Source organism: Furipterus horrens, unplaced genomic scaffold, assembly GCF_987537825.1.
Source record: "Furipterus horrens unplaced genomic scaffold, mFurHor1.1.pri manual_scaffold_12, whole genome shotgun sequence".
Classification (NCBI taxonomy): Eukaryota; Metazoa; Chordata; class Mammalia; order Chiroptera; family Furipteridae; genus Furipterus; species Furipterus horrens.
This window is the reverse complement of record NW_028327182.1, coordinates 51,320,307-51,341,878: the sequence shown is the minus strand read 5'-3', so window position 1 is coordinate 51,341,878 and position 21,572 is coordinate 51,320,307. Positions and strand designations below refer to the sequence as shown.

At 38.4% G+C, this 21,572-nt stretch overlaps 1 protein-coding gene and 1 pseudogene across 1 annotated transcript in view; one reads left to right on the top strand and one right to left on the bottom strand.

Annotated features, from left to right (window-relative positions):
- KPNA3 (karyopherin subunit alpha 3) overlaps positions 1–16,915 on the top strand; it is a 152,373-nt gene extending 135,458 nt beyond the window's left edge. Inside the window, exons 12-18 of the mRNA XM_090258288.1 lie at positions 7,064–7,195; positions 8,114–8,242; positions 12,892–12,996; positions 13,094–13,165; positions 13,318–13,480; positions 15,598–15,692; positions 15,931–16,915. Of these exons, the coding sequence (XP_090114414.1) occupies positions 7,064–7,195; positions 8,114–8,242; positions 12,892–12,996; positions 13,094–13,165; positions 13,318–13,480; positions 15,598–15,692; positions 15,931–16,029 (795 nt within the window). The 3' untranslated portion in view covers positions 16,030–16,915. The remainder of the gene's footprint in view (positions 1–7,063; positions 7,196–8,113; positions 8,243–12,891; positions 12,997–13,093; positions 13,166–13,317; positions 13,481–15,597; positions 15,693–15,930) is intronic.
- Positions 16,916–19,232: 2,317 nt separating this feature from the next.
- On the bottom strand, positions 19,233–19,621 carry LOC149996189 (protein S100-A14 pseudogene; annotated as a pseudogene).
- Between the last annotated feature and the right edge of the window lie 1,951 nt (positions 19,622–21,572).

Here is a 21,572-nt window from a genome sequence, read left to right as displayed (position 1 = left end):
GCAGATTTTTTGGCAGTTGGGTATAGCAGAGAGAAAGATGGCTCTAGAGGTAAAGCCTGAGCAGAAGATGGTTGACACACATCTAGAGACAAAGAAGATAGAGGAGGGAAAGAAAAGATGCAGAGGATAATCAGGTTATAGGCAAGGGGGGTGGGCGGTACATAAGGGATCCAATTTTGCAAGCACCAGTTTCCTTTTCTAATTTTTCAAGGTGTTTACACAATTTAGATTTTTTTTAAATTTTATTTATTTATTTATCTATCTATCTGTCTATTTATTTATTTATTTATTTATTTATTTATATAGAGAGGGGAAAGGAGAAAGATAGGGAGAGAAACATCACTGTGTGATTGCCTCTCACGCGCCCCCAACTGGGGACTGGATGTGCAACCTAGTCATGTGCCCTGACTGAATAGTAGCCTCTTGATTTTATTTAGACTAAGTTTTAAAAAACAAAAACACATCTTTCCATTGTTTCTGTGAGGTACAGTATTTTTATTCTAATTGAACTTGCAGATAGACAAGCTTTGGGGTTTCAGAGGAACCCTATCTTAGCCAAGAAAGCTTGAGATCATCTTGCATTCTTTTTGTCCAGTGGCCTTGCCAATTACAATTCTCTGGACTGCAGTTTTTGTACTTGCAGTCAGCCAAAGTTCCCTCTGCAGCCAGTGTCATCCCCCTTCCCCAGTGCCTGTTAAGGATTAACATTCTTACATGCATCTCTCCTTATAAGGGTCCTTTCAGGAGCGCATTAGCATGGGTATCCCCACTAACTTTATGGACAAGGCCTAGTCCCAACCTGGAGGAAAATCTCATAGGTACTGAATGGAGCAGAGGAAAGCCCTCCCTGGAAAATACCCTCCCTGGTACCAAACTCAATGAAGGGATACCCCTTCTAGGCACAAAACTAAATCATATGGACAGGCCCTCTCAGTACAAATGTATGAACTGAGGTCACAGGATGAGGGTCCCCTACGTAAGCCAGATAAATTCTCTACGATCTCAACCACAGGCCTGGGAGATCTTGGATCTGAAAGGACTTACTCAAGACCCTCATGTGCCATTGGGAAGACAACTCAAGCATAAGGGGCTTGTGCAGGTGCCAGATGCTTTGGTTTCAGAATGGCATCAGCAGATCAGGTGTTTGCTTCAGTACCCCATGTTGGGTGCCATATGATGTCAATTGATGGTCATTGGTGTCAATTCAATGCAAACAAGAATTCCCAGTTTGAGGTACAGTGAATAAGGAAAGTTAATTCCGTACAAACAGCTCAATTGTAATACAACAGAGCTGTGGAACAGTTAAATAGTGTTAGAATTCAATTATAAGTTAGTATGGTTTTGAAACACTAGGGCTGTGAGGTAACCCTTTGGAGAGTGAGGAGCCTCTCCAGCTAGATAAATCTGCTCCAGTCTGCAGCCAGGAAACACAGTCTTATCTTGGGTGGAAAGGGAAAATGTCTTCTCCAGGCAAAGGAGAGCTGACTTATATAGAGAGAAGTCCCTGCACTGAGTCCCTGATTGGTCCATCCTCATACAAAAGAGGACTCCAAATTCTCAGTTTGATTGGTCCAAAAAGCATTTTACTGACTGGTCAGTAAAAATGCTAATGAGGATATAGGTGCACGGCTAATTGGATGGGGAAAGTCTCAATCCTGTTGGATGTAATGCAATTCCAGGAATTTCTGTAAGGTCTGGCTCAGAGGGCAGGAACACAGCACAAACAAGTAGTTCAGTACAGGAGGTAGGCAGTTAAGTGCATGCTTCTCCCTGAGGCGTGGCTTGTGTGAGAGACCCCTGTATACAAACACTGCTAAGCAGTGTTTTTGAATCTGAGCCCAGTTAACTACCAGGAGCCATTGTTGGTAGGTATCTTCTTTCTTGGGATTGACAGCAATATCCACAAAGCACAACAAAACAAGATATGCTTGTATATTTACAAGATGTATATCCTTATTTTTCTGTCTACTTGACCTCCCTCACACTGACAGTAATATATGTAGATCTATTAGTGTATTTTTTATATGTTTTTCTTGAATCTTATTAGTTTCTTCTGTGTGCAGTGTTTGTAGGGTTATTTGGTGAATAGATGTTTATGACTGTTATATCTTCATTGTAAATTGTGAAATTTAGCTTTATAAAGTAGCCTTCTTTGTTCTTTGTAATGCTCTTTAGCCTAAATTGAACTTGTCTAATAGGATTTTAGTCTGTGTTTTCTTATTATTTACTTGGGTTTCTTTGCTCATTCTTTTATTTTTAGTGTTTCTGAATTACATTGCTTTATGTGTGAGATAGAATAGGTTTTCTTTTAGGAAACAATTTGAAAATCTTTTTCTTGTTATAGGTGAGTTAAGCCCATTTGTATTGTTTGATATGTTTGTTTTTAACTGTCATGTTTTTTTTGTGTAATAATTTGTGTGTTTATTTTCTACTGAGTATACTTTTCTCTTTTTAAAATTTCTTTTGGGGTTTAGAAAGGCTTAGTTTTCCGATATTACCTTTTTTTTTTTTTTTGTATCTTTTATAATGCCCTATTTTACTCTCTGGTTTGACAGTTTCAATTGTTCTTTTTCTTAATCCTCACTTGAGGAATTGTTTTCACTGATTTTAGAGAGAAAGGAAGGTAGGGGGAGAGAAAGAGGAGAGACACTGATGTGAGAGAGAAACATTGATTGGTTGCCTTTTGTATGCACCCCATCATGGGCCAAACCTGCAATCTAGGTATGTACCCTGACTGAGGAGTGAGCCCACAGCCTTTTGGTGTACGGAATGATGCTCCAACCAACTGAGCTACCAGGTCAAGGCTTAAATGATATTTTCTAATTCCTTTCTCTTACCTGTACAGTAGTTGATAAGCTTATTCTGTTTTCTCTTTTCTCTGGCCTCATCCTCTCAATTTTGAATCTGTGGGTTTATGTCTTCTGCCAAAATGGGGAGATTTTTCTGCCGTTATTTCTTCAAATATTTTTTTCAGCTCCACCTCTCATTTTGAGATTCTGATGACAGAAATACTAAATCTTTCATTATTGTTCTACAAGTCCCCAAAACTGTTCATTTAACTGTTCATTTCTTTGCAGTCTTTTTTTGTTTTTGTTTTTTCTATCATTCAGATCGCATGATTTGTATTGATCTATCTTTGAGTTTGTTAATTTTTTTTCCTCTTTACATTCTACTCTTGAGTCCTAGTGAATTTTAAATTTTGGTTACTGAATTTTTCAGTTTTAAATTTTCCTTTGGTTCTTCTTCATTTTTTATTTTATTTTAAAAATATATTTTATTGATTATGCTATTACAGATGTCCCAATTTTCCCCCTTTGCCCAGTACCTCCCTTCCCCCCAGCAATCACCTCCCCATACTTAGTTCATGTCCATGAGTCGTGTGTATAAGTTCTATGGCTTCTCCATTTCCTATACTATTCTTAACACTCCCCTTTCTATTTTGTACCTACCAATTATGCTTTTTCTTTAATGGATTTTTTAAAGCATATTTTATTGATTATGTTGTTACAGTAGTCTCAATATTTTTCCCTTTGCTCCTCTCTGCCCAGTACCCCAGCCCTTCCCTCCAGCAATCCCACTGACCCTAGAACATGCCCATGGGTCGTGCATATAAGTTCTTTGGCTTCACCCTTTCCTATATTATTATTAACTTCCCCCTGCTTCTTAGTCCCTGTACCATTTCCCCATTTTCCCACTTCCCTCTCCCAGCTGATAACCCTCCAAATGATCCCCATACTATGATTCTGTTCCTATTTTGGTTTGCTTAGTTGGATTTTGTTTTTAGTTTTTTAGAATCAGTTGTTGATAGCTGTGTTTGTCTTCATTATAATGTTCATAATTATGATCTTTTTAAGTCTCTTTGACATATCATATAATAATAGCTTGGTGATGATGAGCTCCTTTAGCTTTACCTTGTCTGGGAAGCACTTTATCTGCCCTTCCATTTTAAATGATAGCTTTGCTGGATAGAGTAATCTTGGTTGTAAGTCCTTGCTTCATCACACTGAATGCTTCTTGCCAGTTTCCTCTTGCCTACAAAGTTTCTTTTGAGAAATCAGCTGATAGTCTTATAGGCACCCCTTTGTAGGTAACTCTCTGCTTTTCTCTTGCTGTTTTTAAGATTCTCTCTTTATCTTGAACCTTTGACATTTTAATTATAATGTGTCTTGGTGTGGTCCTTTTTGGGTCTAGCTTGTTTGGGACTCCCTGTGCTTCCTGGACTTGTATGTCTATTTCCTTCGCCAAATTGGGGGAGTTTTCCTTCATTATTTTCTCACATAATTTTTCAATTTCTTGCTCTTCCTCTTCTCCTCTGTCACCCCTGTGGTTCAGATGTTGGCATATTTAAAGTTGTCCCAGAGGTTCCTAATTCTATCCTCATTTTTTTCAATTCTTGTTCCCTCATTCTGTACTCTTGACTGTTTTTTTCTTCCTTATGTTCCAAATCATTGATTTGAGCCCCAGTTTCCTTCCCTTCACCATTGGTTTTGTGTGGATTTTCCTTCGTCTCATTTAGCATAGGCTTCACTTCTTCCCTTATGCGTTTGCCATACTTAAGCATATCTGTCAAGCCTGTGAGTATCTTTATCACCAGTGTTTGGAACTCTGCATCTGTTAGGGTGGCTCTCTCCTTGTTTATTAGGTTAGCTATCTCCTCGTCACTTAGTTCTCCCATTGATACCTTGATCCGTTCCCCTTTTTGGGCCATACTTCTCTGTCTCCTCATCTCTACAGGCTCCTGTGTTTGTTTGCCTCTATGTCTTAGGCAGAGCTGTCGCTCCTGTTATGTTTGTAAGGGGTGGAGCCGTAAGTATTCATCAGTACAGGGTGACCCGTTTCACCACATTATGGTGCTGTATGTGGGGGAGGCGTCTGAGAGAGAACAATGCCACTTGCTCAGCATTCGCCCCTATTATAGGCACTTCTCCCACCTCCAGATGGGACTGGCACCTCTCTAGCTGTTCCCCTACCCGACGTTCCCAGAATGAGTAGATCTGCGGACATTCCAGGACCGTGGGGGCTCTTTAAACAAATGGACTCTGCTGAGAGACTGGCACTTCCTTCTTCTGCCCCAACCCCCACTGGTTTGCACACTCAAAAGCAGTGAGGCTTTATTTTCCCCAGCGCTGAAAGTGTGAGTTGCACCATCTGGTCTGGTGCTGGGAGTGCTCCCCAGGTGTTTCTCCCAACTTTTTAAAATGTGTGACTGCCCTTTCCGCCAGCCTGCCACTGCCACCGCTCCTGCCACCACTGCACCGCACCCTCTCTGCCCCGGCTCCGCCCCTCCTACCTGTCTGGATGGGTATTTCTTCTTTATATATTTGTTTGTTGACTTCCCTGCAGCTCAATTTTCTGGAACTTCTGATTGTCTCTAGTTTTGAGGTAGTTGTATTCCTTCTTAGTTGTGGAGGGAGACACAGCGTGTCTGTCTAGACCTTCATCTTGGCCAGAGTCTCCTTTGGTTCTTCTTGATGTCTTTTATTTCTTTGCTGAGACTTCCATATTTGTTTCAGACATGTTCATAATTAGTCACTGAAGCATTTTTATATTAGTCACTTTAAAATCCTTATCAGATAATTTCAATATCTATCTCATCTTAGTGTTAGCATTTGTTGACTCTTTTATTTTCCCTTCTTTTGAGTTAAAATGATCCTGATTCTTAGTACAATGAGTTATTTTCAGTTTTAGCCTGCACATTTTGACTGTTATGCTATGAGCCTCTGATTTCTATTGTAATCTTGGTGCTTTTACTGCCAGACTGGGTAGTAGGCAGACTTTGCCAATACACATATCTATTTATCTAAGGTGGGGTGGGAGATGGGCTTAGCTCTTAGGCAGAGCTTCTGTCTTCGCTGGTTTTGAAGTTGCAATATGTCTACTTTTTCAGAACAAAAAGCATTTATAAATTATTCTTCCACCCTCATCCTCACATTTGAATTAGTCTTTGATATTTCCTCAGTTGTCTTAGTTGAATGAAGCTCATCCTCTGGTAAATATGTCAGCAAATTCTTCGTAAAGGAAAAATAGAAAATATTGTAGTCTGTTTGGGCCACATGGCCTCTGTCCCCCTAATGTGGAATTGCTTTACTAGGATATGCTACCTTTAAGCTCTCTCCTCTGCTCTGAAATTTCGAACAAGCTTGGGTCAAGAGCTTCAGACAAAAGCTTTAATTTTTTCTCTTTTTACAAAAAATTTGAAATTTGTAGCATTCTCTGACTCTTAGTAATGCTGAAGATGTGGACTATACGTGGCTTTATTTGCTCTTATTCATCTATATGCTTTTTTGAAGAAGAGATTTTAATGCAGGTGGTTGCTATTATTTTAGCACAAAAGAATGTGTTTAATATGGATAATTGTAATAGGAAACATCTGTAGATTTCACATGAGATGTGACCTGTGCTTACATTTCTCTGTGAAGACACTAAGGAGAGCTACATATAAGCTGTTTGACTTTGAATGAGTCAACAAATCTGAGCCTCACTTTTGTTTATTTATTATTTGCAAAATTAAATGTGTACAGGGCACGTTTTATACTCCATGCTCTTCAAGAGCTTTGTAAATAATTTTTTTTCCAAATGAAGTTAAAATGCCAAGTCATTTCTTTGATCTGTTTTCTTTAATCTGAAAAATCATTTATATTGCTAGATACATTGGAAAACCACTAGTATAGAGAGATTATCTTTTGGGACTCTTCTAGACTTGAGGCATCATGATATATTGGTTTCATTCTGTATATAAAGTATTTCCTTGTGATTGTTAGGTTCTCAGTTTGTGGGGGCAGCAAGAATTACCATACTTTTCGGCCTATTTTTAAATTCATCTTTCTGATGTATAACTACACAAGTTGGGATAGAAGTTGTCCCTGACTTCTTTTTCTCATTTTTGTGAGGAATGAGCAGAGGTAGGCATTGAGTTACCTACTATTTAATAGATTTTTCAGATAAGTACTAAGTTCAAACATAAAATTTAATTACTGTTTATGTCACCACTCATAAGGTCTATTATGTATTTCAAGCATTCAGACAAATACAGAAACTGGTAATTCTTTTTTACTTCCTGTAGATTCTTGTAGATACTGTTTGGGCTCTGTCATACCTGACAGATGGAGGTAATGAGCAGATACAGATGGTTATTGATTCAGGAGTTGTACCATTTCTTGTGCCCCTTCTGAGCCACCAGGAAGTGAAAGTTCAAGTAAGTACTCTAAACTTTTTCTTACTTGTATAAAATTGTTTGCTATAACCATTAACTTGAACAACTAGACTTCAGTTCTGCCTGTTTGCACCTGTCTTCCATAATTCTATTATTATACTGAACCTGATTCTATTGATTTCCAAATCTTTCTTTCACCCAGATTCTTGGCCGAGTTTCAGACTCATGTAGCCAATTGTTCTTGAGCCTTCAGACATATCCTCTTAAGAACTTTAAGCATTCCATTATTATTTCAACCAGATAAAAATGATATGTATCATTTTCTCTGACAAAACTGCTCTTCTTTCAGTGGACAGACAGCATAGCCCAAGCTGGAAACCTTGAGTTCCTCCTTTCATTTCCCCTCCATTACAAAGTCCTGTCAATTCTGATTACATAGCTTCAAATCTGTCTTCTTATGTATCCAGAACCACTGATTTAGTTCAAGACTTGTTTTTTTGACTCCCGATAACTGCAATAGTATCCTAAGTGCATTTCCTCCTCTTTCTGACCAGTTTCTCTTCTATCTAAGTAGGGGTATGTGGTTGATAGATCTGTTACTTCTGCTAAAATCACTTGCTAGGTGAAACTGTCTGCCCATTCTAGGCCTTTATTATAATATTTCTGTGGTACCAATTTAATAATAGATAAAAATGGCTGTTAAAAATGGACGCTTACATTTTTTATTTTAATTTTGTTTTATTTTTTGAATCTTTTCCCATAAAATTTTTCCATATAGTTCCATTTTTCACAAGACTAGTGTTTAAATTGTTTCTCAGTTCTGTGCAGTGCTTTGTGTAAGAATGCTTTAAGTGGTAATCATTCACCCCTTGCATCTTTATATTTTCTCAGGATTCTGAAAAATATAGAATGTTTTTCATCATAAATAAATTTATAGAAAATATTTTATCCCCACCCCAGACAGCAGCACTCAGAGCAGTTGGCAACATAGTGACTGGCACCGATGAGCAGACCCAGGTTGTTCTCAACTGTGATGTCCTGTCACACTTCCCAAATCTCTTGTCACACCCAAAGGAGAAGATAAATAAGGTAAGGCATATATGTTCAGTGCATTTTTAACTGTCCTTTTGTTTCTGTTGTTGCTATTTGATTGTGATTTTCTTCAAAATCATGGCAGTTGAGAATTATTTCAGATCACCTCTATAATTACTTTGTTTCAATTTTTAATTGCCTGTTGCATATGCCGCCCTGATCATCCAGAATAAAAATTACTTTTATACTAACCAGTGTATTTATTTAAATAGATTGAGTAATAGCAACAGTTAGCAAATTAGTAGCCGTTAGTTGAGAGTATATTAAAAATCTCTCACTGGATGGCTGGCATCCTTTTTTTTTTTAAATCCTTACCCAAGGACATGCTGATTTTAGAGAGAGGGGAAGGAAAGGAGAGAGAGAGGGAGAGAAACATTGATTGGTTGTCACTCACACCCAGACCAGGAACCTAACCCTCAAGCTAGGTGTATGCCCTGATCAGAATCAAACCCGTGATCTTTTGGTTTATAGGACGACAGTCCAACCAGCTGAGCCACACAAGCCAGGAGTGGCTGGTATCTTTTATAAACAAAGAGACCATAATTTAATCTCCCTACAAAATTATATTGGATCTAAAGATGGGGTGCCTAAATTAAAAGATCATAAAAATTGCTTCTTTCAAGATTTCAAGTTTGAGATACAAGCTTATTAATTGTTAAATATGTACTTAAGTCTTTTTGTGTCTGGCTTATTTCATACTGCTAATGTTTGAAGGTTCATCCATGTTACAACGTCTATCAGAACTTCATTCCTTTTTAGGTTGAATAAATATTCCATTGTACATATATACTACATTTTGTTTATCCATTCATCTCTTCATGGACTCTTGGATTGTTCTTACCTTTTGGCTGCTATGAATAATGCTGCTATGAACATTGACATACAAGTGTCTATTTTAGTCCCTGCTTACAGTTCCTTTGGGTATATATTATTATTATTGCTACCCTAGTGGTAGAAATGGTGTCTCATGGTTTTATTTGCATTTAGCTTTAATGCAGTTTTAGCTACCTAAAATGTCACCATCCCCCAAACCAGCATAATTGATTATTCTGTGTCATAGCTATATTTATATAGTTGCTTGCCTATATTTTAACAGTTGGATTCTTATTGAAAAGTACATTGTCAGAAGTTCGTCGGCAGCCGTCCGTCTCGAGAGACGATGGTGTAGCTTCTTAAGAGTCTATCTGCACCGCTGGGAATGGTTGTGCAGTCCGACTTGGGAGTGACACGGTATCTGTCTCCTCCCGTGTTGAATTGACATCTTGCGATGACGCTGGAGTGTCCTCTCCAGTGAAGCTGAAGCTACAGAGCCTGGGCAGGGTGATATGGAGGGTCTGCTGTTGCCCATGCGGCAGACCCCCCCTCTCTTCGCAGCTGAAGGGCCCAAGGGAAAGACGGAGTCAGTACAGCTTGGCTTCAGGTGCGCCGCAGGAGTTGCCGGTGTTGACTACAACGTCAAACCGCCTTAGGGACTCCGGCTCCGGATTTTTCTGTCGGGGTTTACTCCCTTAGCCTTTCCCCTGAAGAGGTATGCCGCAAGGCAGCGGAGGTTTTTTGGAGTCAGAGTTTTCCTTCTCTGATGTGCCCTGACTGGAAGATCGAACCAGGGACACTTAGCTCGCAGGCCGACGCTCAATCCACTGAGCCAAACCAGCCAGGGTTTGTCAGAAGTTACACTTTACAAATATATATACGTTTGTTCTGATGAAGGCAAAGATGCCAGAGTCTTTCAGACTGGTCCAGTTATTTTTACTGTAGAAATTTCAATAATATAGGTGATTTTTACAGCTAAATACATTCCATAATTGGAAATAGTTGAGAAGTGAGGAAGCTGGACAGAAATGAGAAATGGGTGGAGAGAAGTTCCAGCCTATGATTCAATGTGCTCTAAGTGAAGGAAGGTATCATGGGGAAGAGAAAAAGGATTTGTATAGATATCCACTCAGCTTCAACAAGTAGGTAGTTGCTACCAAAGTTTTCCATCTATAGCGTTTGTGTTATTTGTATCTTGGGACTGTCTTGGGACATGGAGGTAGAAGTTACCAAGTTGGTTTGATTTCCTCAAAATTATAGTTAGAAAATTTTCAAACCTACAAGATTTTTGCAACAATACTGTGATGAACACTCATATATTCTAAACCCTGATTTACCAATTGTTAATATCTTACAATTGGGTAGCAAAACATATTTACAATTAAGTCTTTTTTGTTGTTTTTTTTTTAATATGCTTTATTGATTATGCTGTTACAGATGTCCTAATTTCTTTTCCCTTTGTTCCCCTCCACCCAGTGACCACCCTCCCTCCAGTTGTCCCCACCTCCTTAGTCCATGCCCATTGGTTGTGCATATAGTTCTTCTCAACATCTTCCTATCTACTCCACTCCCTCCAACTATGCTTCTTAATTCCTGTACCATCTCCCTCCCTTATCCCCTTCCCCCTCCCCACTGACTTCCCCCCAATATGTTCCCCATACCTATAATTCTTTTCCCACTCTCGTTGCCTACTTAGTTTGCCTTTGTTTTGATTCCCTAGCTTCTGTTGTTGGTTGTAGTGATAACAGTTTTCATTTTAATGTTTATAGTTTTAATCCTCTTTCTCCTAAGCAAGTCCCTTTAACATTTCATGTAACCAGTGGTTTGGATCTGATGAACTCCTTCAGTTTTACTTTGTCCTGGAAGCACTTTCTCTGCCCTTCTATTCTGAATAACAGTTTCGCTGGATAGAGTATTTGTGGCTGTAGGTTTTTGCTTTTCATTACTTTGAATATTTCTTGCCTGCAGAGTTTCTTTTGAGAAATCAGCTGATAGTCTTATTGGGACTCCTTTGTAGGTAATTCTCTTCTTCTCTCTTGCTGCTTTTAAGATTCTCTCTTTATCCTTAATTTTTGACATTTTGGTTATAATGTGTCTTGGTCTGGTTCTCCCTGGGTCCAGTTTTTTAGCAACACTCTGTGCTTCCTGGACCTGTAAGTCTATTTCTTTCCCCAAGTTAGGGAAGTTCTGCTTCATTATTTTTTCACATAATTTTTCAATTTCTAGTTCTTCTTCACCTTCTGGCAACCCTATGATTCAGATGTTGGCTCACTGATGGCTGTCACATAGGTTTTTGAGCCTCTCCTCATTTTCCTCACTTTTTGTTTCCTCTCTCTGCACTGGCTGTTTGTTCCTTCCCTATGTTCTGATTTGTTGATTTGATCCCTGGTTTTCTTTCCCTCACCACTTGTTTCGTATGTGTTTTCATTAATTTCTGCAGGACTAGCCTTCATTCCTTCCCTGTCTTATTTAAGATCCATTGTTAGGTTTGTAAGCATTTGTATAACCAAAGCTCTGAACTGTGCCTCAGAAAGATTTCCTATCTGCTGATACGTTAGATTAGATATTTACTGTCTGGTCAGCTGCATCATTGGGATCTCTATCATGATCTGTGCCATCCTGACAGTTTTGTGTTTACCTTTGCTTCCTGGGCGGGGCCGTCACACCTCCTACACTATAGGGGGCAGAGCCCAGTGCACTCGTCACTATCGGGCAACCCTTTTCACCACACTGTGGAGCTTTGTGTGGAGTTGGGGGTCCAAGATGGACTCCTGTCATTCACTCTCTGCTGAGAGACCGGGAGCCTCCTCTTCCATCCCCACGCCCTCCAGCCCTAACAGTCCAAGGCAATGGGTATCTGTGTTCCCTGGCGTTGGAATTGCAAGCTGATGGGTTTGGTCTGCAGCCAGGGGTGCTCCCCAGTCGCTTCTCACCTCCCCTTAAATACAAGTGTCTGTGCTTACCGTCCTTCTGCCGCCGTCACTGCAGCTTCCACCGCCAGCACAGCTTGACCTCTCTGCCCCGGCTTTGCCCCTTCTACCCACAGGGACAAGCACTACTTGTTTATAACTTCATTTATTGGACTTTTCATGTAGCTTTATTTTCTGGAACTTCTGGTTATTTCTGGTTTTGCAGTAGTTGTAGTCCTTTTTAGTTGTGGAGGGAGATGGGGCATGTCAGTCCAGGCCTCCATCTTGGCCAGAAGTCTATTAATTAATTAATTTATATTTATTATCTGTCTTTAAGAAGGAGCTCATGCACCAAAAATGTAAAAAACTCCATGAGTAAAGAGGTCTTAACTGTTTTATTCTCTACCATATCACCATTATCTAAAATAGTCCCCAGCTTATAGTAGGTATATATTTTATCGAATAGATAAATGGTAGGTTAATGGGACCCAAATATTATGGATAGAAGTTTCCTTATAACTTGTTTTAATTTTTTTCCCAATTTTATTTATTTATTTATAGAGAGAGGGGAAAGGGGAAAGGGAGGGAGAGAAACATCACTGTGTGGTTGCCTCTCACGCGCCCCCAGCTGGGGACCGGACGTGCAACCTAGTCATGTGCCCTGACTGGGAATCGAACCAGCAACACTTAGTTCGCAGGCCGACGCTCAATCCACTGAGCCACAGCATCCAGGGCTTTCCTTATAACTTGTTTTAAAGGGGTGATTCTTTATAACCTGGTCACTTTTAGATGCTTTCCTTAATGTGACTCAGGTGATTGTGTTATTATATATATATATATATAAACTACATTAAAATAAAAATATAAACACATTAAAAGTTAGTTTTTCAAATAAAGATGCCCTCTGTTTTTGCTCAACTGTAGGAAGCAGTGTGGTTCCTTTCCAACATAACAGCAGGCAACCAGCAGCAAGTTCAGGCTGTAATTGATGCTGGGCTAATCCCTATGATTATTCATCAGCTTGCTAAGGTTAGTCACATTGTGAGTTCATTGTGTATGTTAATATTTTGTAACCAAGACTTTTTGAATAAAGTATTCATTTTATCATTTGTTGTTTAATCTTTAGGGGGACTTTGGAACACAAAAAGAAGCTGCTTGGGCAATTAGCAACTTGACAATAAGTGGCAGAAAAGATCAAGTGAGTTTGGAGAAACTAATTAATGACTATTAATATTGGAAAGTATTCTGCTGTGTTATAATTAGGAATTACTGATTGTTTATAAGCCCTTCCTGTATTTTTTTTTAGGAAAAGAAATATTATAAATAAAAAATTTTTCTCTTGTTGTCTAGGTTGAGTACCTTGTACAGCAGAATGTAATACCACCATTCTGTAATTTACTGTCAGTAAAAGATTCTCAAGTCGTTCAAGTGGTTCTAGATGGTCTGAAAAACATTCTGATAATGGCTGGTGATGAAGCAAGCACAATAGCTGAAATAATAGAAGAATGTGGAGGTAAGAGTGGATATACTAAAGCAAAATAGTTGAGCACTGGAATGCTGAAACATCAGTTCCTTAAAAGACAACTAATTAGTGAGAGAACTATTAGGATACATTGCTGTTACATCATCAGAGTATGTTTCTACTCATTATTCACTATATTAGCATTCCAAGAGGATTTTCCAGGGAATAGTCCATACTCTGAAAAACTGGTTGTGATGTTCACTACATAACCTTCCTAAAGATTCACATTACTTTTTAGGAAACACAATTGCTACTCTTGAAGTCACAGTGCTATCTCGTCATAGAGTATTCAGACTGGAAGCATTTTCTTAACAAGAAGAAATTATCATAGAAATGTTAAGGAGTCTTGTCAATAGTCATAGAAGTAGTTATAAAAGCATAATAAAAAATCCAGATTTTTATATTATTAGTTCACTGTGCATTCTGGTTTTAAGATGTTTTACTTATAAGATAATTTGAAATTAGCCCTGTATTCTGGTATAGAACAACTTAACCCCAAAATTTGAGCTTCAGAATTGTTACTGTTCAGCTTTTTATCAATATAGTTGGTTCTGTCTATGGGCATAATACTTACAATTAGAATACATACTTACTTCATATTATAGTTTAATAGGGTACTATTCATTCATTATCTTTGATAACTATTTTCCCATTTTTTTAGTATTCTACATAAAGAAAAAATACAACTATTTCAAAATAATCTAACTAAAAAAACATTTCAAGGAAGAATATTTATTAAGGATTTACATTTATAGACTTGTGCCCCTGATATGTGGAATAAATATATTGGGAATATAAATGAAGGTATTGTGCAGTTACTGTTCTGAAAAATTATTTCCAAAGTTCACTGTGACCATAGGACATAAGTTCCCATTCATTTTTTTAAAGAAATTAGTTCAATATTTAAAGAGTTATCTTTCATTTATCTTGGTTAATCCTTAAGTTCTAAAAACTTATTTTTGTAGTTATATAAAAGTAATAACATTTGTAAAACAAAGAAAAAGATGAAGATATAAAGTATGATTATATTAAAACAGTCTGGGAAGATCTTAGTTCTAGTTCTGTCAGTAACTTGCCACACAATCTGAAATAAAATGCTTTTGCATCTGTGTGACAGAGCTTCTTCATCTATTAAATGGAGTGTTCAGGTGTTTTTAAAACTGCCTGCCTTAAGGACCAGGGTACCTCAGGGGCTTCTAAAGAGAAAAAAAATTAGTGGGCTACTGGTCCTTGTGAGAGAAGCGCTCACAATAAAAACTGGGACACTTAGACACACTGTTTTTTTTGTTTGTTTTTTTTTTTTTTTTGTTTGTTTTAGAGGCATTTTATTTAGACAACAAAACCAAATTAGATGTTCAGAAGCAGTGTACAATGAACGAGAGATCAAACTAGATACTTTATCATGTAATCTCTCCTTTTTACAATGAAAGCAAAACAAAATGGTTTCTGCTTTAAGGGAAAAGTCAGAAAAATAGGCCAATATATTTTTCTTCTCCATAATAACATAAACAGCTACAAGAATCTAACTGTAATAAGAGAAATTGAATCGCAGTAAAGCGAGACGTTTATTCATGAGTCTGCAGAGCACAGCACACCCTCAGCCAGGAGAATGTGCATGCCATGTAGACAAAGATGGCTGGTTTTATAGTCTTAGCTTCCCCACCCTAAAGCTTCCCGGACCTGGAATTGCCCTGAACATGATTAGCTGCCCCGCCCTAACGCAATTAGTCCCCCCACCCTCACCCCTCTCCTTCTTCCCCGTTTCTCCATTACTGGTTACTCCGGAGTTACAATCTAACAGGGTTATCTAATTGCCCCTTCTGTGGTTTGTAGATATGCCAGTGCTGTCAGCTCCCTTCTCAGAGACCCTCTAATTACATTTGCCCTTTGTTATTACTGATTTTGTACTGGTTTGGGAGTCACTATTTCCTTGTTTCCTACATCCTCCAACCAGAACATTTTAGGTTTTTATCTTTTTTAGACAAACTGTTATCTTTGGGGGTTTGTTGGAAAGTATTCTGAGTTCCTTAGGATTTTTCATGATTGAAATAACAGCTTTGATTGTATCTGCTTAATTATTATCTGCTTAATTATTTTATTTTTGTCAGGTTTGGAGAAAATTGAAGTTTTACAGCAACATGAAAATGAAGACATATATAAATTAGCATTTGAAATCATAGATCAGTATTTCTCTGGTGATGATGTAAGTATATATTAAAGTGTGGTGTGTCTGCATGTACATTGAAACCTATACGTACACAAGTTTATTAAGAATTTTCCTTTTATTAATATTAATTAAGTTTATATTATATATCAGATACTCTGGAGTTAGCATTCTTCCAGTTATTTATAAAAATCTAAATTTAAAAAATTAATGCTATAATGTGTAGTATATTAATATAATCAGGAGTTTTGCTTGTTTGTTTGTTTGCTTTTTATAGATTGATGAAGATCCTAGCCTCATTCCTGAAGCAACACAAGGAGGTACTTATAATTTTGACCCAACAGCCAACCTTCAGACAAAAGAATTTAATTTTTGAGTTCAGCTGATTTCAGCATCTTTCCTGCATTCAATGAAGCACCACCAGATGGCTACCAAATGACAGAACAACAACAAAAGGCTCCGAAACACAAATGCCTCTTCTTCGTTTTGATGCTTCTAAAGCAAGCCATGTCTCAGTCACTTTGCAGTTGCCAAAAGTCACTATCATATGGATTGTAAATGCATATGCATGATTTCCTAAACTGTTTTAGAATTCTCCTTAACGATTTCAACCACCTTATTATTCCCTGTTCCCTGGTGCCACACAATGACAACTGCAATCTCCAGTTTAGAATATTCCATAGTGGTGGCATGTTAGCTGTCCACTTAATATTCCTTTGGAAAATGGTGCGCTGTGGATCAAGACTCTTTGGTATGATGTATATACACATTGGAAGACTTTAAATAGAGGTGCAGCCTGATCTGAGCCTCCATCATTGTCCTCCACAAACATATTTTCATATTCTTTATGTGGAAAAATAGATTTTAAAGTACAAGCCAAATGATTTTCATTGGTGGAACTGACATAAAAAAATAACTTAAAAACGAACCTTGATTATTGATTAAACAGATAAGTTTTAAAAAACTGTACTTCATCTACGAGTAATTGATGTGTTTATTATCTGCCTCAGAAGCGAGGACTGGAGGAAGAACTTTAGCTATGGATGGTAATGCTTTCACCATTATACCTAATTTTTGAGAACAGCAAGCCCTATTTGACCACTCACTTCAGCCTGTGTGTTCCTGCTGTTTTGAAGTAATCAAATGTTGTGCATGGTATTTTACCTGAGCTGCAACCTATTATGGACTTGAACTTCTGTTTAAGTTGAAAGCAAGAGTCCCTGACTATAAAGAAAAAAAAAAAAGGGTCTAAAGTACTCATTGGTGATTAAAAAAATCTTGCTTTTAGCTTTCAGGAGTTAATATTTTCATTTTTAATTGTTAATTGGATATGGTTGATTTATATTGGGTTTAGACTGTGGAGCTTTCATGTTTACTGTAATTTAGTCTTAAAATATTTTTTACTTAGTAACCAGTGCTTTTGATAATGTGGTTGGCTGGCAGCAAACCAGCAACTATTAAGAAGTGTCATAAAACTTCATTCTTTGAGTATTGGCAAAGTTACTTCAGATCTTACTCTAAGAGCATATTCACATATTAAAAGATTCAGACAGGATCTGTATAGAGGAATAATCTGCAGTTATTTAACATAAACCTGATTTGCAGTGATCTTTAAGTACTTCTGCAAAATCTGGTATTAACTATGTGAAGTCACTGCTTTTGGTAAATTGTCTGACCCAGTTATTTATTAATGAAAATATAAATTTGAAATTTTTAAAATAATAATTTGTGCTGTCACAGAAATGGTTTTATTGCTGTTTACTGGGTATAATTTTCCAATGCATTGATGTGAAGAGATAGAAAGTCTAATTTAGTTATCCAGTGGGGGGGTGGTATTTACTGTGATGAAGATGAGACAGATGCCATCAGAGCTTTGTGAATCAGCTGGGGTGTTTTCACTGATAGACAACACATAGCAGGTGTGCATTCATTACAAATATAAGTATCTGCCAAGGGGGAGCCACTTTAAAGAGTAAATTTTTTCTTGTACCCAGAATGGATACAAGTGTATGTTTAAACTGCAAGATTTTTACTTGCTAGAGAATCTGTTTTAATATAGTGGTTTGGCCTCTGATTATTTATAGGTTTTATAAATTTTAGAATCAATTTCTCTTTAAGGTGGCTCAGATTTTTCAACTCTTGTGCACATAAAATTGAGTTGAAGTTCATTGTGCCTTTTTTCTTTATCCAAATTTTGAGTTAAAGCTTCATATGCTAACTGCATCCTGTTCATACACTGTAGTCTTAAATTTTTGAAACTGGTGTTCACAAAAAATAAGAAATAACAGTCAAAGCTAATTAAGGTCACAAACTATAGTGAAACCCTTCAAGTCCAAATCTTCTTGATATTGTGAATTGTACCCCTTCCAGTTTAGTTTGTTCTGGACTCTCCATACTTACGGACAATTACCTTTTAAATTTTGCAGACATTGAGATTAAATTAGGCCTCTCTTGTGCCGATTCCCACTTCCCTTGTGTTTTAAGCGCAAACTAACAAAAGTGAATATTAGCATCAAGTAGTGCACACATATGTATGCATTTGCTTGATTCAGTTTGTTGTGACCTTATTAGTATGGAATTGGAATTGCGCCGTTTCATAGGTAAAGGAAACAGTATATTGTTGCACTTTTAAGTTTTCAAAACAGTGTTGAAAATTGCATTGTTTTTATTTTTTTTAAACTCAGTTTTAAAAGACTAAAACGTTCTTTCAAAAGAGGCATCTAAACGTGTTCCTAATTTTGTATATGGGCTTAGGTTTTGTAACCAATAAAAAAAGCTGCTATCAAATATGATAAAACATTGAAGAACATTTCTAAAAGTATCTTTTATTTTCTGGTTTTGTTTTCTGTGTTGGTTAAATTTAAATTTGGAATTATTTTTAAAACATCAATCACAATGGAGGTGAACTATGAAGTACTTTTTCATTGTATTTTTTTTTCACTTTTCCCACTTTTTATTAATCAAATGATACAAAACAACCATCATTCTTTAAATGCCCAAGCACCCAGCTGGTCCTCTCACTCCCACGGTCACACCTTCCTTAGCGTGTCCCCCACCCTGCTCTCTCACTTCGACAGGCCTGGGAGGAGGAGGCTGGGGCAGAGCTGGTGGCAGAAAAAGATAGCTTTGGACAGATAGATAGTTTGGGTTGGAGAAGAGATTAGGAGGGTTAGGTTCTTAAAGACCTTCTTTAATACCAAATACCCAGCCCTCTACCCAGCCCTGTTCCCAGCCCCTTTCAGATCATTTCCCATAGTCCAGCTCCTCTCTGCCCTGTGCCCACTACCAAAAGTCATGGCCCTTAGACCATCTTTACCCTTCCACACCCATCCCTGGCACCAACCCACCCCTGTGCCTCCCTCTGGTGGGGGTTCCTAGAACCATTCGCTCCACAGAGCTCCCAGGGATGAAGTGGAGACGCCATGGAAGAGCTGTTATGAGCCTGGACCTTGCAGAGGTGAGAGGTGCGAGCTAAGGAACAGTGTGGTGATGGTAAAGAAAGGAGTTTTATTTCCAGGCTCGCAGTCTCTAAGGTCCCCTTTCCCAAACATTCCCCCCAAGAATCCCAGGGGAAGGTTCTCAGCTCCCCCAGGCAGGGCTCTTCAGCTTCACACCCTTGGCTGCTTCTCCAATCAGCTCCCAGAAATTTCTGATCTCCAATTTAGAGTTGTTATAGCTGCCCAGGCTGGTGATTCTTTTAGCCCACAGTTGCTCATCATGAGTTGAGGCAGCTACTGAGTCATCGGGTCATGTAGCTCGGAGGGGGTCAGCATCTCCTTTCCACCCTCCAGGGAGTACTAGTAGAAACTTGATGGGGATTCAACGGCCCTCTTGATGTCACTAAGTTCCTGGACATCGTCTGCATTGGCTGGCCGACACAATCCCACACATGGTGCCTGGCGTGTGTTTGGTCCTTTGGTGAGAGTTGTGTTATCCCACAGCCTGCCCAGGTGAAGCTGATGGCTCATGATCTACCTGCTAACAGCCCCTGAGACAGGACAGGGCCTTATTGTATGTTAGTATTTCCACTATGACAAACATGACCAATAACAATCCTAGATTTAAGAGCATTTTGTGACAAATAAGTACCAAAATCTTTAACTTCCTGAGCTGCCATAACAAACCAGGTGGCTTAAAACAATAGAAGTTTATGGTTCCACAGTTCTGGAGACTAGAAGTCTGAAGTCAAGGTGATGGCTGGGACATGCTCTCTCTAGGCTCCAGGGGAGGGTCCTTCCTTGTCTCTTCTTGGCTTCTGGTGGTTGCTGGCATTCCTTGGCATTCTTGGTATTATAGCTGCTTCACTCCAATCTCTGCTCCATCATCACATGGCCTTCTCTCTACATACCGCAGGTTTAAATATAACTTAAAGACTATTTGAAGTAAACCTGGAAATTTTAATCTGTTAGAGGTGCCTTCAAATAAAATCCTGGATTAATTAAAAGAACAAAGGAACAGCCAAACTTGGCATATACAAATATTTTTGCTTTTGTATAATGCCACTTCAAATTATTTATGAAAGAAATCAGTGTAAGTAAATGTGATGGTAGTACTGCTACAGAATCTTGCCATAATTTCTTTCAGAAGGGTTGTCCTTTTCAGAGGATTATTTAATTATTGCAGATCAATATTTATGGATGTCAGTTGTCTTACATGAAGGTTATGAATTTTTCTAACCCTGGTTGAACTGGGGGTTTTAAATCTATTTGGAGAAAGGAAGTGTAATGTTCATACATTAAGCTGTATGTCTTAAGGTGTATAAAGCAAGGAGTGCTCTATGTCACCCACCGTTCATTTTGTCTGAAATTTAAAAGGAACTCTTCATGTAAATCTTGTACTTTATTAAAAACAGTGATAGAATGATTCTCAGAAAGTGCTATGTAGAGAAGGGGGGGAGGGGGGCTCAGTTCTATAACAAGAGAGTGTTTGGGAAAGGGGATGCAACATTTTCACATCCTTTTTATTTGCCCATTGAAATCCCTCAACAAAGTTTGCCTAAATGAGGGTGTCTTAAACCCTGCACAATTGACAATTTAGGCTAGATAATTCTTTGTTGTGCAGAGCTGTCCTGTGTATTGTAGCATGTTTAGCAGCTTCCTCGGGTTCTACCCAGTAGATGTTGGTAGCACCTCTCCACTCCCCAGTCTTAACAACCAAAAATGTCTACAGGTATTGTCAGGTGTCCCGTGAGGGTCAAATTTGCCTCTATTGTGAACCATTGGTCTAAACCAATTTCTGTACAAAACTCCACTCAAGTAAAACAGCGAAAGTCATGCCTTCTCTGTGAACAGTCACAGGCTTTCCTAAGGTGCAGAAGATAAAAAGAAAGGGGGCGAAAATGTGCCTGTTCTTCATTCTCAGTTTCAGGAGAAATCAGAGCCAGACCTAACTGCATTTCCCAAATCACTCAACTGTGGAAACTTCTGGTAGTACTGTAAGGGGCAAGGAAATGGTGAAAATAATTAGCAGCAAAGGACAAATGTAATTAAATATGGAATCAGTGGGTTTCTGAGCCAGAGTTAACAGTGTCAGCACACTTACAAGTCAGGTAGGGAGCATTCAGCAACTCAGCACAAATGCTTCTGAGGACAAAAGATATCTGAGATCAAAAAGGGGGAGATACTCATCACAAAACTCCCGGAAATTGGAAAATGTAGCTAGACAGCCCAACTAACAAGATATGGAGATTTCAAAGAAGAGCTGGAGGCAGAAACAGACCTATAACCAGATCATCCTGAGTTAAATATCGCCCTCAGTTAATTTAGTTAATCACGTTAGATTGTAACTCTGGAGTATCCAACATAGAAAAACAGAGGAGTGACCTGTCCCGCAGGTCGAGCAACGAGGACCCTAGAGGGGGAGTGAGGATAAAGAAGGGACAAGAGACACAAGGAGAGGAGACAAGACAGTGCTCTGATC